This window comes from Asterias amurensis, chromosome 3 (genome assembly GCF_032118995.1).
Source record: "Asterias amurensis chromosome 3, ASM3211899v1".
NCBI lineage: Eukaryota > Metazoa > Echinodermata > Asteroidea > Forcipulatida > Asteriidae > Asterias > Asterias amurensis.
Window position 1 is genome coordinate 23,373,283 of NC_092650.1, and position 11,518 is coordinate 23,384,800.

Sequence of the window (11,518 nt, forward strand, 5' to 3'; positions counted from 1 at the left end):
AAAAACACCCTTGTGGGACGAATTTGTGTGCTTTCAGACAGAAATAAGAGACTTCTAGCTAGAAGTCTTTTATTATTTTGGTGAGAAATAACCTCTTTCTCAAAAACTACACTACTTCAGAGGGAGTTGTTTCCCACAATGTTTTATACTATCAACAGCTCTGCTATGCTTGTTACTAAGTCAGTTTTTAAGTTAATATTTGTTTTGAGTAATTACCAAACGTGTACCTTCCCTTTAAGCGTCATGTAGAAGATAATTTGTTTTGTAGGGTGGACTGGTTGGCGTAGTGCTATCTTTCCTAGCCTTCCACCACTAGGACCCCAGTTTGAGGTTGAAAGGAACCTGTGTGTTTCCCCCTGGCATAACTCTATGGATTTTCCTCCCACATCTAAAACTGCAACTTCCTTCTTGGCTAGTACAGTGATAGCCAGAACAAATTAAAGGAACACGTTGCCTTGGATCGGTCGAGTTGGTCTTTGAAAAGCGTTTGTAACCGTTTGTTATAAAATGCATATGATTAGAGAGATATTTTAAAAGTAGAACATAATGATCTACACAAGTATCACTCGAAATTACGTGGTTTTCCTTTTACCTCGTCGACTAACACAGTCGGCCATTTAGTTTGCAAAGTAAAAGGAAAACCATGCAATTTAGAGGCACATATGTGTGGATCATTGTATTCTACTTTTCAAATATTTTTTTAACCATCTGCATTTTATAACGAGTGGTTTCAAACACCTTTCAAAGACCAACACGACCGATCCAAGGCAACGTGTTCCTTTAAATGAAACGCAGTGAAATGCTCAAATATTGCGTCTTGTGACGCACGCTAGCTAATTGTAAAAGTTACATCTGACTCAAATGCGCACTTGTGATCACTGAAATGACTGCACTAGACAATGATGCCATGTGCACCAGGGCCCAATTTCATGGCTCTGCTTACCGCCGAATTCTGCGCTTAGGGAGCGTCTCAAAAGTCGGAACGTTCTTTTTGGATCGCAAGAGTATCCCCGCCACTTTTGTCCGTTCCACAGGACCGGTCTTTTGGAACGCTCCGCGTATACTTTGTCATGATGTTGCGATCCTGCGGGCATATGCCCGCAGGAACGTGCCCGACTTTTGAGATGCTCCCTTACAATGACGATTCCCCGCTCACGTGCAAGCGCCGAATTTCTGCGCTAGCCTTGTAAAGCCTAGAATGCGTAGTAATGTGGAGTACGCACGCGCAGAATCCAAAATTCGCCACTAACCCGTGAAATACGCGTGCCGTAAGCACAGAATTCCCTGCTTCCGTAAGCGACGATTCTGTGCTTACAGTAAGCAGAGCAATGAAATTGGGCCCTGGTCTATACAAGTTGAGGTACATGTAAGTGAGTTGTAATGGCAAAGCTTACCACTGCCTTGGGTAGGTTGGTATTATCGTTGACAATCCTATCCATCCCGATGTCCTGTGTGTCGCTGTACAGCAGAGGCACTAGAACCACAGGCACCTGGTCTGGAGGAAAGTCTGCAAAACAAAGAAAGAACGTTTTTATTTTATTTATTTATTTATTTATTAATTAATTTATTTATTTCTTGTTTATCCTGGGCAATCCATTCAGTAAGAAAAACTCGCTGATCTCCATGGATCCCAGCTAATAACAATCTACAGAAGTGCACTTAAGATAAAAGATCAAAAATTTACACAGAAAAACCACTAGACAAACATTATCATATAAGACGTGACACAAAAAGCTTTTATCATTCTCCAAAAAGAAGAAACTGCATTGCTCAAAAGAAGAAAATTACATCACCTGAGGCGGTGTTTAAATAAACTGCTTTGGCTTAAAGGCAGTGGACACTGTTGGTAATTGTCAAAGAATAGCCTTCACAGTTGGTGTATCTCAACACATGCATAAAATAACAAGCACGTAAAAATTTGAGCTCAATCGGTCATCGAACTTGCGAGATATGAATGAAAGAAAAAACACCCTTGTCACACAAAGGTCTGTGCGTTTAGATGGTTGATTTCGAGACCTCAAGTTCTAAATCTGAGGTCTCAAAATCAAATTCGTGGAAAATTACTTCTTTCTCCAAAACTACGGCACTTCAGAGGGAGCCGTTTGTCACAGTGTTTTATACCCTTAACCTCTCCCTATTACTCGTCACCAAGAAAGGTTTTATGCTGGTAATTATTTTGAGTAATTACCAATAGTGTCCACTGTCTTTAAGACCATAGCAACACAAGGATTCCCAAGATTTCTTTTTAGAGGCGGAAATTTGTTTGTCCCTGGTACTGATTTGGCAACTTTCTTTGTGTACACATTGTATTTACTCTTGAGCCCTAAATGGCAGCCATTACCGCCATTATTGTACAGAATAGCATGGTCTTGCGTCTACTGTTTACCAACCGTTTCTTACATGGAACAAGGAACGCAACATGTTTGAAACTGGTATCATGTTATACCAACTGAAAGCTATGATCAACATAACTGACAACCATTGCGTGGTCAATCCGATTATTTTTTTGCCGGATTATGAAAATTACAGCCTTTACTAACATGTTTACGTCTGAAAACACAATTTTTCCATTTTGATGAACATTTTTCAAGGGCATCAGGCAAAATAAAAATGTGTGGTGGTACGGGATTAACACTGGCCGATGACCAATGAAAACCTACAGGTCATACCATACTGTCAGAACTTGGTTATCAGTCATGTTAGTTTATATCATCCATGTCAACATCATTAACTTAGCCACTCACCTTTCTTGATTGTTTTGAGGAATGCTTCTCGCTGGGGTGCTACGATACCTAACTGATCCTTAGAGCTGTGTAACAGGTGCGTAAGGAGAAGGTGAAGGACCTCTGCAGATACGTCTGCAAGCCCGCCCTCTTGGGGGCTTCTGATGTCTGCGCAAACAACGAAGAAGAAACATGTTGTTCAAAGTATTGTGTTTTTCTGAAAAGCTTGACAACTCGCACCAACATTTTCAATTTTTGTAACGAAAAAAATTCATGACATATAGATGGATTGCTGCTAAGACATCATTGACGACCATCTTTGATGTAAAACAAAGGAACATTGCCCTCATTAACGTGCTGCGCACGACTCTCAGCCAATGATAGCCTTTCAGGCATAAATGTTTCATCAAAGATGGTGGCCAAACTAAGGGGCCTATTATTTGTATATTACCCATATACTGATGTGTGTTAAGCACTTTACATTTGGTAATTTTCCCCCTTAGTCCAGTGAAAAGAATGAGCTCTAGAATGGCAAAGGTCGTGGATGCATTGATGTAAAAATAAAAACACATTTATTATCACGTTGGTAAGGTTGGTAGTAAAACCATTCAAAGAATTTGGGTACTTTTTCTAACACAAAACACAATGTCCACAGATTTACATTAAACTTCACAGTTTGAAGATAATGATAATACAAAGCTTCCCTTAAAATATTAGTTGCTGAGGTGCTGCAGTTTTTGAGAAATAAGTAAAACAATATCATGAAAAACTGTTTTTAAAAGCTAAATAATGTTCGTCTCATATGACATTGTTTTACTCATTTCTCAAAAACTACAGCTCCTCAGCAACTAACATTTTCAGGGAAGCTTTATACTATCATTATCTTCAAGCTGTGTAAGTTTAGTGTAAATCTGTAGACTTTGTGTTTTTGTTCTACAAAACAAAAAGTACATAGACCCTTTAAAGGCAGTGGACACTATTGGTATTTACTCAAAATAATTATTAGCATAAAACCTTTCTTGGTGACAAGTAATGGGGAGAGGTTGGTGGTAAAAAACATTGTGAGAAACAGCTCCCTGAAGTGCCATAGTTTTGGAGAAAGAAGTAATTTTCCACGAATTTGAGATTGAGACCTCAAGTTTAGAACTTGAGGTCTCGAAATCAACCATCTAAACGCACACAACTTCGTGTGACAAGGGTGTTTTCTTCTTTCATTATTATCTCGCAACTTTGATGACCGATTGAGCTCAAATTTTCACAGGTTTGTTATTTTATGCATATGTTGAGATACACCAACTGTGAAGGCCAGTCTTTGACAATTACCAATAGTGTCCACTGCCTTTAAACAATCTCTTTTTTGAGTAGTGTTAGCTCCGAGGAGAGTCGGTTTATTCTCCCTGACGTTTCAATCAGTCTGCTGTGCCTAAACCGAATCCACTCAGAGCCACCACTACTCACAAAGAGATTGTTTACATGGTGTCACCCTAAACCTTAGTATTTCACCACCATGCATAACCTCAAGCCTTATCTCACATTTAAAAGCAGTGGACACTATTGGTAATTACTCAGAATAACTATTGGCATAAAACCTTACTTGGTAATGAGTAATGGGGGGAGTTTGGCAGTACAGAACATTTTGAGAAACGGCTCCTTCTGAAGTGGAGTACTTTCGGAGAAAGAAGTCATTTTCCACGAATTTGATTTCAAGACCTCAGATTTAGAAATTGAGGTCTCGAAATCAAGCATCTGAAAGCACACAACTTCGTGTGACAAGGGTATTTTTTCTTTCATTATTATCTCGCAACTTCGATGACCGATAGAGCTCAAACTTTCACAGGTTTGTTATTTTATGCACATGTGGAGATGACTGGTTTTTCACATTTACCAATAGTGTCCAGTGGCTTTAATACATTCTAACCGCAGCATTCGTGCAGAAACAAATCACTTACCACTATCTATATATGACCGCAATAAGTCTGGTAGCTTGTGTTTAACAAACTGCAACGCTGCATAAAATTACAAGACAACAATTTATATAAATCATTTGCTAATTCAAATCTTCTTTTTTTTAAAGTTATATCTAAACAAAACAAAGTCCAGCAAAACCTAAAACAGAACAGTTGGATATTTAGTAAAATTGATTTCCTTTGCAACTATAATTATGCATACCCATTCTTGGTACAGTATAATATAATAGAAAGGATCAGACTAAATGACTCATCCATACAAACAGAACGCTGTGCTTGATTGTCATCTGCGTCTGTTGTGTAGGCCCTCTGTGTTGGCAATGGACAACAAATATGAGCACCATGCGAAACGGATGTGATGTCGTGATTAGTCCTGAATGACGATAGGTTCACCCAGTAGATAGTCGCGACTATTTTTGTGGTAGCCACAACTTTTTTTGTAGTAGTTTTGGTGGCACGATCAATAGAAAAGTTGAAAAAAAAACCAGTAGTAGCGACTCGACTAAGCAATCAATAATCACGACTATGACACTAATCCCCCCATGCTTAATTGTGGAAAATGTTTGCCGAAGGCGCAATATAATAAAATTTCCTCTGAAAGCATTGAATGATTGAGGGATTTTTCACGGATGTCTGATGTGTTTCATAAGTAAATTATGCTGTAGTTGAAGGCGGTAGTTGCAACTAGGCAACCAATAGTTGCGACTACGACACTAGTTGCACTAATCGTCCAGCCCTCGATTTCACCGAACTCTTCCCAACGTAGGATGAATCTTGGGACTTAAAATAAATTCAGTTCCGCATCCAAAGACTTTAGGACGCATTGAACCATCCTAAGTTAAGACAGGTTACGTGTCCTAACTCGAGATTCATCCTCGCGTTTCGATGAAATCAGCTGCAGGCTTATTACTTACCATGAGATCTGGTGTCTGCTTTGGAGGAGTGCGTGAGAGCTAGACCTAGGACTACCTCCTGCACTCGACTCAGCTTCAAGACTTTGCTGATCTGGGAGAAGAGCTGAGTGGATGGCTTTAGACTCTGTGATCAGAACAACAATTGAAATTGTTTTAGATTCGGTCTAACTTTAGTACCGTTAACCTGACTTTAGTAATGTGTCTGAACGGCCTCATAGAAAGAAATACAAGTACTTCTGTGCTAAACACATGTACATGCAGTTGGTAGTCAAACCAAAAAATTAGACGTTCATGTTCTGACTTTATCAAACATCTGTGGGAAATGAATAAAAAAACAAAAACAATAATAACTCTTATATAGCGCTTTTAACACTATAACCGTTTCAATGCGCTTTACATTAGTGCCCTGGTCATAGGGCCAATAACATCCCTTTTTTTAATGTTTCTCAGCTCCCTTGGGAGTATACAACCTGGCCAATATATATCGCTCCAAAGGCTTTTTTATTCACAATATCAACCTCTACCCTCGCAGGTACCCATTTATACCCCTGGATGAAGAGAAGCAACTATAGTAAAGTATCTTGCTCAAGGACACAAGTGTCTAAGACATAAAGTCATCTAAAAGTCGTAAGAGAACACTTACCTTCTGTTGGTGAAGAGGGTTATCAAGGGCGTGGCACAAAGTACAAACGAAATTAGGCTTGGTAAAGAGTGTAGTACATTCTTGTATCAGTAACTGAATATGCAGCTGTTGGTGAAACACAAATCAGAAACAAAATGTTGTTAAATTATAAGAAAAACAATTAAAGACACTGGACACTACTGACAATAGTCAAAGACTAGTCTTCTCACTTGGTGTATCTCAACATATGCATAAAACAACAAACCGGTGAAAGTTTGAGCTTTATCAGTCGTCAAAGTTGCGAGATAATATTGAAAGAAAAAACACCACTGTCATATGAAGTTGTGCGCTTTCAGATGCTTGATTTTGAGACCTCAAATTTTAAATCTGAGGTCTTGAAATCAAATTCATGGGAAGTTGCTTCCTTCTCAAAAACTGCATAAGGTTTTATGCTAATAATTATTTTGAGTAAATACCAATAGTGTCCACTGCCTTTAAAATACATGTCGGTTTGGAAGGTAAACACAAAACAACAATAGGGATTAGCAAAAACATTTATTTTCCCAAAAAGGTTAAAAGCAAGTATCTTCTTGCGAGGTAGACTCTGTTCTTTAGAGAACTGTCTTGCTTTATATAATACTACAGCGAAGTAGATTTTCGCAATTTGGGAGACTTCTTTTTAACTACTCCCTCAGTGGTGTAAGGTAGAAAATCTGCCAGGACTACTACTTCAGCTTTTAGTAGATTGTTATTAAAGTCACTACTGCGGAGTCAGTTCTTTATTGGTCTGAACGTTTTGGCTAGGTTGCTCTAGTCATTGTCAGTTTAAAAAGATTTATACAATAAAAGAAATGTAAAAATGTCACTTCACCAAAAAATTAGGTCCCCCACTTTCATTTACACCATTTTGTTATTGTTAGAGAATCTTTCTACCTTAAAAATCTTTTTCTTCCCTTACCTGATGGAATTCTTTGGCGGCAGTTTTACCATCACCGCTGAAGTCAACATAAGAGAAGAGACAACGCAATAGATGCCTGTCCCCCTCCGGCCCCTGCTGGCTGACAAGCTGTTGAAAAATATCGATAAAATCTTATTTTTAACATTGTTCTGGGACAATTTTGTTGGTGCTTGGTTGTGAAGCCAATCTCCAATGATGTAAATGTAATTTTTTTTCTTTGTGGAGAATAACAGGCGTGGAAAATTCATCTTTGAAAGGGCAAGGCCATTTTCCTTTTGCAAAGGGCACTTCCATTGGAAAATCATAAAGTCGAAGGTGCCCCAAGGCCAAGACCAGGGCCTCCGTGTTTTTCCGGGCCTGCTTGGTTGTGAAGCCAAGCTCCAAAATACATGTAGCATTAGCAACATTTGGGTAGTCTAGTTGGTAAGACACTGCTCTGGAATTGCACGTGTCGTGGGTTCGAATCCCACCCGAGTAACATGCATGTGATATGTTTTTCACAGGACCTGGAGAAGTACTGAGTATACATCGCTAACACACTTCAGTGTATGGGTAAAAACCAAAGTTAATATTAAGGGAATTAATGTGTGGTGAAGAGGTTTTCAACTAGTGGTTTAAACTCGCGCCGAGGCCTGGACTTGATAATTTTACTGAGACGAAGTCGAGGTAAGTTATCAACAACTAGGCCTCGGCGGGTTTAAACCACTTGTAGAAAATCAATTCAACACACTTTGATTCCCATTCATAAATACCTTTTTCGGTCAAAAAACATCAACATTTTTTGGTCAAAAGGTAAAATAAATGCAAAAATTATAATCATTCAATGATTTCTTTCAACACAACACCCCTTCAGCTACGAAATGGTTATGCCCTCGGGTAAACAACTCCTTATAAGGAGATGCTGTGCGCAGTGCGCAGAGGAATGAAGAAACTGTCTTATACGCACAGGTGCAAGCGCGCGTGTCAGCCCATGTTATAACACTTTTTACTGGTGTTATATTATCCGTTCAAACAACACCTCGTGATGCCCTCTCGACCAATCAGAATGGATAAACTGTCTTTGGTATTTATATATATGTTTTCAAAGTTCTCCCCAAGTTTTTTTCTCCAAAACTTTGGGGCATTGTGGACCAGAAAAACGGAATGTTTGGCTGAAGCAAGCTGAATTGAAACAAGGTCTTAGGAATGTTTAACCTTGGTTTCAAAAGCTGAAAGCATTCTACCTGTTTTTTTCTTGCATATGTTTTTACACTTCAGCCGTAGGGTAGGTAGTGTATGATTGATTGATTGATATTGAATTTATTCTGTTAAAAACTTAATTGTTTGATTTTGTCAACGATATGCTGATTTATTGCCACAATAAGGCTCAGACACAAGTGACTGTTTCAACTGAGTACAATCTCTACTTTTTGTTGAGAAAACAAGCCAAAAAAAAAACATGTTGGCATTTTCACTCGATTGTAGAATCCATCTCTGGCCACAGCAATCATGATCACAGACTGAGAAAGATGGGAAATTATTCAGGCATGAAACGTTTGTTGATTCTATTTCCAATCAACAGGGCATGACCACAACAAGCTAGCTTTCAGATAGAAGTAACCAAAAAAAATTCTTTGCGGGGACATATATGTAAAAGAAGACTACAGATACATCTACAGATTCTCCTTCAGTTTTACACCAACAGTAAAGAAGTCATGGAGAGAACCCAAAATTTGACATTTAAGTTATGCGTATGGCTATGGGGATACAAATAAACTCCGATAACTTTCCATATGGCGCCACCACTTTTTCAACAAATTTTTGCAAAAAGGGATATCTCATTGCGGTAAATTTGATACTATATCATTTCATAACAAATGAAAAAGTGGTAGCATCATACGGAAACTTTTCCAACAACTCATCTCAATCTTACTCTCATTCATTATCCAAATGACATCATGACAAAATATGACCTCAGGGGTGAATTTCACAAAGAGTTAGGACTTCGAGTTAGGACGAGTTACTAGTCCTAACTAACTTAGGACTAGCTGTACATTTTTTTTAGGACTAGTCCTAACTCTGGATAACTTTCCGTATGGCGCCACCACTTTTTCACTCATTTTTACAAAAAAGGAAATATTATCAGGTAAATTAGATAGGCCTACTATATTATTTTATTTCAAATGAAAAAGTGGTGGCGCCATCCATAAGGAAACGTTTCCCTAACTCTTTGTGAAATCGACCCCAGGAAAATGATAAATGACACTCGGTCTGTTCAGAACATGGTTAGAAATAGTGGAATAGTGACTTACAATTTACTATCAATTCAAAGACAAAAAGGATAACATGCAAATCAAATAATAAAATCAGTGAAAAAAAGAAAAATTGTATTATTTGTTGGCAAGTTTGAAAAAATCTGCTTATTAAATTGCAGTTCAAACAAAAAGTGATAACAAAAACATGTTTTATAATAATAATATGTATTATTTGGAACAAAAAATCATCGATGAAAAATCCATGACTCAGTTAATGACAAAATAAAAACGAAAACTCCCAGAAAAAATGCCAGCAACTTACACGGGATATTTCTGCCACACTCTGCTTGTAGCTTTTCTTCGATAAATTGCCCACAAGGTTCGTGACTTGAGACAAGGCCAACGAGTGGGAGTCCAGATTCATTATTTCATTCTTTCGGATGGATGAAGCCTCGAATTGGCACAAAATCCCAGCCTAGACGACTCTCTGATGGTTTAAGCTTAAACTATGCGCATTAATCGGGAGAAATATAAGCTATAAACTGGAAAAATAGAGGTAAAACGGAGCAACATTTCGCAACATAATGTGAGCTGGTCGCCATTTATAATAATTCTCGCTGCTTGCTGAATAAAATCGTGACGTCAGAGATGGAGAATATTTCTGGCAAAAGAGGGCGCTGTACACAAAGACAAGAGAAGAGTCAGCGCGAGTAAAAAGTGATTGGGGTCCGTCATGTATCTCCCCAAACCGCCTAGGAAAGGGTGATTATTCCGTGTGGGAAAGTAAAGGAGGGATCGGAAATAGCCACCCCTTAAAGGTTGTAATGGGTGATCACACGCTGGTTTCGACCAGACTGTGTGTCCCCTGAATGCCTGGTCTTCACTCCGACTAACTTTCTGCACAAATTTACTTTAATTAAAAAAAAACCTTACATGGCGACAGACCACGAGAGAGAGGGGGAGAGCGTGTGCCCGATGGGTTTTATACTGCTGTGGGTATTCAATTACGTTATAAAACATTCCTACTTAAACTATGGGAGATTTGGTATGCAGTAAATCATTAAAGGCAGTGGACACCATTAGTAATTGTCAAAGACTAGCCTTCACAGTTGGTGGACACTTATTCTCAAACGTTTGGGGTTCATTGGTACACACTAATAAGTATCCGAAGGAAATATTGACCATGTCCCGTGTTATTGCTAAACTTCACCTAGTCCCAACTAAAACGTTTGGGGGCCCATCGAATTCCGTGTCAGAATACAGCGTGTAGTCAACAGGCACGCTGACTGCAAGAACAGACCCCACTATTACCCTTCACATAACCCAACCTCATAATATTTAACCCTCGACGGAATTTCTTCAAATTTTTAGAATGTATTAATGACGAATGTAGCTTAATAAATAGTCTGTTTTCAGCTTTTTCCTATGTATAGTTGTCAACTTATTCAAAGTTAAAGTCATCTCAAACGTTTGGGGCTCATCGACTTCCAAGTACCGCCAATACAGCGTATAGTGAATACTGTAACATTCGTGCCAATCAGCCAGTAGACTTGATGACAAGTCGTTAGGCGCTGCCTATTTGTCTGCCTTTCATGCAACAGTCACAGTGCGATGTTACACATATCAGCCAGTAGAGGGCGCCAGCACGGCTCCGCGGTGCAAGAACAGATCCCCACTATTATACCCTTCACAAAACCCGTCCTCATAGTATTTAAACCTCGGTATAATTTCTTCAAATGTTCAGAATCTATTAATGAAGAATGTAGCTTAATAAATAATATTTTTTCATATTTTTCCTATGTACAGTTGTCAACTTATTCAAAGTTAAAGTCATCTCAAACGTTTGGGGCTCATCGATTTCCCAGTACCGCCACTACAGCGTATAGTCAACAGGCACGCTGACTGCATGAAAAGACCCCACTAATAAACCCTTCACAGAACCCGTCCTCAGAGTAATCAAACCCCGGTAGAATTTCTTCAAATTTTTAGAATCTTTTATTGAGGAATGAAGCTTAATAAATAATATTTTTTCATATTTTTCCTATGTATAGTTGTCAACTTATTCAAAGTTAAAGTCATCTCAAACGTTTGGGGTTCATC

General features: G+C 38.6%; 1 protein-coding gene across 3 annotated transcripts in view; it reads right to left on the minus strand.

The window, feature by feature from the left end:
• LOC139934365 (CCR4-NOT transcription complex subunit 1-like) overlaps nucleotides 1–10,047 on the minus strand; it is a 55,372-nt gene extending 45,325 nt beyond the window's left edge. For 2 of the 3 annotated variants that reach the window (XM_071928558.1, XM_071928557.1), the window contains exons 1-7: nucleotides 9,741–10,047; nucleotides 7,185–7,292; nucleotides 6,248–6,352; nucleotides 5,605–5,728; nucleotides 4,673–4,729; nucleotides 2,745–2,891; nucleotides 1,395–1,507 (exon numbers count right to left, since the gene is read on the minus strand). In XM_071928558.1, coding sequence (XP_071784659.1) covers nucleotides 1,395–1,507; nucleotides 2,745–2,891; nucleotides 4,673–4,729; nucleotides 5,605–5,728; nucleotides 6,248–6,352; nucleotides 7,185–7,292; nucleotides 9,741–9,842 — 756 coding nt within the window. In that variant the 5' untranslated portion in view covers nucleotides 9,843–10,047. The remainder of the gene's footprint in view (nucleotides 1–1,394; nucleotides 1,508–2,744; nucleotides 2,892–4,672; nucleotides 4,730–5,604; nucleotides 5,729–6,247; nucleotides 6,353–7,184; nucleotides 7,293–9,740) is intronic. The other variant, XM_071928560.1, reaches the window with a different exon arrangement.
• Between the last annotated feature and the right edge of the window lie 1,471 nt (nucleotides 10,048–11,518).